Raw genomic sequence first — 5,156 nt, forward strand, 5'->3', positions numbered from 1 at the left:
CCCCCCCCCCCCCATGCAGGAGACCTTCCTCCCTGACTCTGTCTGGAGTCCACACCTTCCCTCCTATTGGCTGGCTTCGGCTGTAGACGTCCCAGGCCAGCTCGCATCAGCCCCTCTGTGTCTACGTCTCTCCTCTTCTTAAGACACCACTCATTGGATTTAGGGCCCACGCTAATCTATCTTGAGATCCTTAATGACATTTGCAAAGCTCTCTTTTCCAAATAAGGTCACATTTACAGGTTCCTGGATGTGGACATATCTTTTGGGGGGCCACAGTCACCCCACTACAAAATTGAGACCTCCCTGTCTGGGCGTAGAGGGGGTGTAGGAAATGCCCTTCAGGTGGTGGGCATGATCAGTGGAGAGGGGGACAGCACGGTGGGAGCGGCAGGTGCGGGGCACAGAGCACCAGGCCAGAGGTGTCTGAGAGCTAGGGACTTGGCCTGGCAGGTGCAAAGGCGGCCGGATGCTGCAGGGAAGAGCCTGGAGCTGAGGAGTCAGGTTTACAGAGGAATGATGGTCTGGATCGCAGTTCTGGAAGGTTCAATCAGGCGGCACCAGGCATGGGGGCGAATAGGGAGCTGACGGCATAACAGGGCAAGGCGGCACAGACCATAGCAAGACGGCTCAGGCTCCAAGCCAGAGGGTCCTGCCTTGCCCGCACATTGGAATCACCTGAAACTTTAACCAACACACGTGTGGCTCTGTCCCTGGAGTCTGATGCAATTGTTCTGGGAAGTGAGCGTGCCCGGGGGCTCAGAGGGCAGCCAGGTTCCAGGCTCTAGGAGTTCAGATATGGGGGTTCTGGGCGAGGCTGGAGAGTCGGGGGAGGCCTTCTGGGGGTGATGGGATTCTCTGTGAGTCTTGGGACTTGGATGGGAGGGGAGAGAAAGGCATTCCGATCCGGAGATCACAGTGAACCCAGAGCGGTGCCCACTGTAAGGGAAGGGGCACCTTATCTCAGGGCCCTTCAGGGCTGCAATGCTGTGCCTTCTTTCTGCAGAGGGGCTTTTCATTGGTGTCTTACGGCCACCAGGCCAAGAGCTGGTCTTAAACATTTAGTGTCCTGGGCTGGCTTTCCCTCCCGGCCTAAATTGCATTTTCCAAAAGCATCTCCCGGCCTAAATTGCATTTTCCAAAAGCATCGTGCCCTGCGTCCGATTTGCTAATTTCCGGGAAGAGGCAGTTTACAAATCTTGAGCAATTTGGTGCCCATTTCACCCATCTCTGCACACGGGGGGAGGCACTGGACCCTGGGGTCCTGGTGTTACAGGCCCGCTCATGGGGGCGGAGACATTTGTGCACATTCAGGAACACGTCCGTGCTGAGAGCGGGAGAGAGGCGGCTTCAGCGGGCCTGGGTCAGGAGAGGGTTCAAAGGGGGGAATGTTGTTTGAGCCGGTCTTGGAAGAAGCACTGAGCTCCCTGTCTCAGGAGAGAGCCAAGGGGAGGCAGGAGGGCCAGTCCTCGGCAGCGTGATCATGGCCTCCGGAACCCCTGGCAGCCCAGCACCTGCCCGTTCTAATCCGAGACCCATATCGCGGGGGGCTGGTCTGCGGAGGCTAAGGGTAGTAAAAGCCTCAAACGAGACCCAGGTTTTTTTTTTTTTTTTAATCTCATTAAAAACAAAAAGCGCACCTGCCTCTGAGCATCTGAATAGGAGCCTCAGGAACAAGGTTAGGATTTTTTCTAAATTTTTAATGCGTGTGTAATGCCGTGTCTGAAAGGCCCGCATCCTTAATCTCTCCTGCAGCCGGCAGAGCCTTGACGGGTAAAGCAGCTGTCCTGCTGCCAGACAGATGCACTGGGGACGGCGCTAGCCGGGCAGACCTCTTCGTGTAACTGCATTGCTTTCTAATTTGCTCCCATATTGGTTGAAAATGACTAAAGCGTTTTGTACAAAGTCTAGACAGTTTCGCGTCAACTAGCATTTAAGCAATAATCGGAAATCTCTTCCTCTGTAACCCCAAACGTGAGCCAGCACTGGGTTTGCTCCCTTGGTGGCTTGTGACCCTCGGGGCCTTGCACGAAGCCCTTGTGCTTCTTGGAGAAGCAGCCCGGGGGGTGGGTGTGACCGTGATTCCACGTGAAGTGCCCCAAGTGCCCTCTTAATGCTCTCCTGCCTGGCAGATAGGGCGCCTCAGTCCGGGCCGCTGTGGCAGCCTGGCGGGACGAGAAGACCGACGTCCAGTGGCCCCTTGCACGCGGGAGGTTGCCCTTCCTGGTGCCCTACCTTGGTGATGGGTCCCCACGCCACAGGAGCCACCTGCGCCTGCGAATGTTCTCCTCGTCCAGTGTCGTCTTGCTGGCTTAGGCGTTCGTGCTCTGATGGAGTTCCTTCCTTCCCCATATAAGTGGGAGCACCTGCTGTGTTCCTGGCCAGGGAGGCGCAGTGAACCCACAGCCTGGACGCAGCCTGAGCAGAGGGGCGGGGGGCGGTTCTGTCGCCACCCATGTCCCCGACCTGCGGGGTGGCTGCACCCCAAGCTTGTGGGCTGCCAGTCCCCAGACCCCCTTCCCAGAGAGTGCCTCCCCATCCTTTGTCTTCACCGGGCCTTCTTTCCCAGCGGGGACAGTCCTGTTGGCTTTGACGCGTACCCTGTGAGTTTGGGGGAAGGACATGAAGTGACATTGCCTGGTCTTCATCGTCCTCCCCTGGTTCTCTCGGCTCCGTCTCGAGGTGCCGGGCCGCTGCTGAGTCCCGTGGGGGAGCCCCGCCTGCACCCCCAGAGCCACTAACGGGTGTGCCCTCTCCCCCCCACCACCCCCGCAGGTCTGGTACATGGACGGCTACCACAACAACCGCTTTGTCCGCGAGTACAAGTCCATGACCGACTTCATGACCACGGACAATTTCACGTCGCACCGCCTCCCGCACCCCTGGTCCGGCACGGGGCAGGTGGTGTACAACGGCTCCATCTACTTCAACAAGTTCCAAAGCCACATCGTCATCCGGTTCGACCTGAAGACGGAGACCATCCTCAAGACACGCAGCCTGGACTACGCCGGCTACAACAACATGTACCACTACGCCTGGGGTGGCCACTCGGACATCGACCTCATGGTGGACGAGAACGGGCTGTGGGCCGTCTACGCCACCAACCAGAACGCCGGCAACATCGTCATCAGCAAGCTGGACCCCGTGTCCCTGCAGGTCCTGCACACCTGGAACACCAGCTACCCCAAGCGCAGTGCCGGCGAGGCCTTCATCATCTGCGGGACTCTCTACGTCACCAACGGCTACTCGGGGGGCACCAAGGTCCACTACGCGTACCAGACCAACGCCTCGACCTACGAGTACATCGACATCCCCTTCCAGAACAAGTACTCCCACATCTCCATGCTGGACTACAACCCCAAGGACCGCGCCCTGTACGCTTGGAACAACGGCCACCAGGTCCTCTACAACGTCACCCTCTTCCACGTCATCCGGTCCGATGAGTTGTAGGGGTCCCCGCCGCAGAGCCCGGGGGCCAGGCCTCCCCCACGCGGACACGCCTGCGGAGCGGCCGCGGAAACAACCTCCCGATACTAATCATGCTAATTTTGAGACCTCGGCGGCAGCGTGGGCTCCAGCACCGCGCGGTGGCCTCACCTCTGTGCGCCTCTGGTTCGAGCGAGAGGGCAACACACTTGGGAAGAGACACATCCCCCCCGCCCCCCGTCTTTGCAGCTGGAACTGCAGTCCAGGGATCCCTGGTCCCCTCTCCCCCGCCCCGCCGCCCCCTGCCCGGCCCCCTTTCTGGTCAAATAACCTACAGAAGTAAGGCAACGACTGTTGGCCTGTTCTCGCCCGAGAACAACCACTGTTAGGTCGCATGGACATTTCCCCCAGATCGCGCTCAGCTCCGGTGGGCGTGCCTGCCGTGTTCCATCGAGGGCCCGCGGGCCGGCCGCGCTCCGCGAGTGTAACTCATCCCATCACAGCTGCTGTCTCTCGACCGCGTGTTGTGTCTTAGCTGAGCTGCACGGAGGCCCCGCGGCCCCACGGACCCGTGTGCGGCGCCTGCCGGCGGCGGCCGCACCCACTTGTCTGAGCTCGCGTCCCCCGTAGATATATCGTGCCGCGTCTGTCTGTCGTTTCCTTGAGGTGGTAGCTCTGTGTTCCGTTTATGCGCTGGGTGTTGTAAATGCCGTGCTGTAGTTTGGACTTAGTAAGTGGATGGTTTTTGTTTCTAAAAAGAAAAAAAAAATTTCAGTGTTCACCCTTAGAAAGAGGTAATCAAGTTCATGTTGATAATAAAGGAATTACTCTTCTTGTTGTTAAATTACCTAACGTACCCGCGGGTAGGAAGGGCTTATCTAGGGAAACTGTTTCTGCTGGGGAAGGAACGGTTCCGAGGGAAGACTGCGTGGGGAGCACAGTTCGAAGCCAAAACGAGGGAACTTTGTACCGTCCGGTTATTGAAGGAACAATAAAGATATTAGGAGATATCTTCTCTTCGCTGGTCATTTCTGAGGTTTTAAAGACAATGAGGCTTTCCAGAGCCCTGGGGATGTTTCCCAGAGTCCGGGTGGGGCTCTCCCGAGAGGCCCCGTCTGGGGCACGTCCTCCATCGGGTCCCCGACCCCCACCCCCCAGAAGCCAGAGGACAAGCCTGGGGCTCTGCACCCCCTGGGGTGAATCCGAAGCCGAGGCCGCATCGCCGGAACCCCACCTCACTCCGCCGTGGGGGTCTCCTCCAAGGGTACATCTGGATGGGGTCTGGGACAGGCACCCACCGGAGATGGGGTGGGGGCACCCGTGGAGAAGCTGCCGAGCAGTCAGAGGAGGTAAACCAGGCCCCCCTGGCCGGCTGACTCAGTGGGGCTGTGGTGGGTCCAAGAGGTCAGCGGCTGGCTCTCTCTGGGACCTGGGTCCCCAGGCCTCGGACACAAAGGACCTTGCTCACCCGCGGGGCCCGGGCCAACTCACGGGCTGTGCCTGTCGAGGAGGACGTGGGTCCTGCCTCAAACCCTCCCCACCCCAAATCCTTTCCTGCTTCCTGGTTACTGCTGGGCCCTCCGCGTCCTTCTGCCAGGGAGCTCAGGGATACCCTGAACTGTATGACAGGAAAGGAGGGGCGGGCAGGGGGAGGCCTGGACCTTAATTAGAACCTCTTTAGCTGGACGTCCCCTGTGAGCAGGACGGCTCTCCTGCCTCGGCAGGACGAGCTT

The 5,156-nt window shown here is 59.2% G+C and overlaps 1 protein-coding gene across 3 annotated transcripts in view; it reads left to right on the forward strand.

The window, feature by feature from the left end:
* OLFM1 (olfactomedin 1) overlaps window positions 1-4,433 on the forward strand; it is a 37,951-nt gene extending 33,518 nt beyond the window's left edge. For all 3 annotated transcript variants that reach the window (XM_040632172.1, XM_040632171.1, XM_008709452.2), the window contains one exon: window positions 2,773-4,433. In XM_040632172.1, the coding sequence (XP_040488106.1) occupies window positions 2,773-3,447 (675 nt within the window). In that variant the 3' untranslated portion in view covers window positions 3,448-4,433. The remainder of the gene's footprint in view (window positions 1-2,772) is intronic.
* The last annotated feature ends 723 nt before the right edge of the window (window positions 4,434-5,156 follow it).

This window comes from Ursus maritimus, unplaced genomic scaffold (assembly GCF_017311325.1).
Source record: "Ursus maritimus isolate PB19 unplaced genomic scaffold, ASM1731132v1 scaffold_17, whole genome shotgun sequence".
NCBI lineage: Eukaryota > Metazoa > Chordata > Mammalia > Carnivora > Ursidae > Ursus > Ursus maritimus.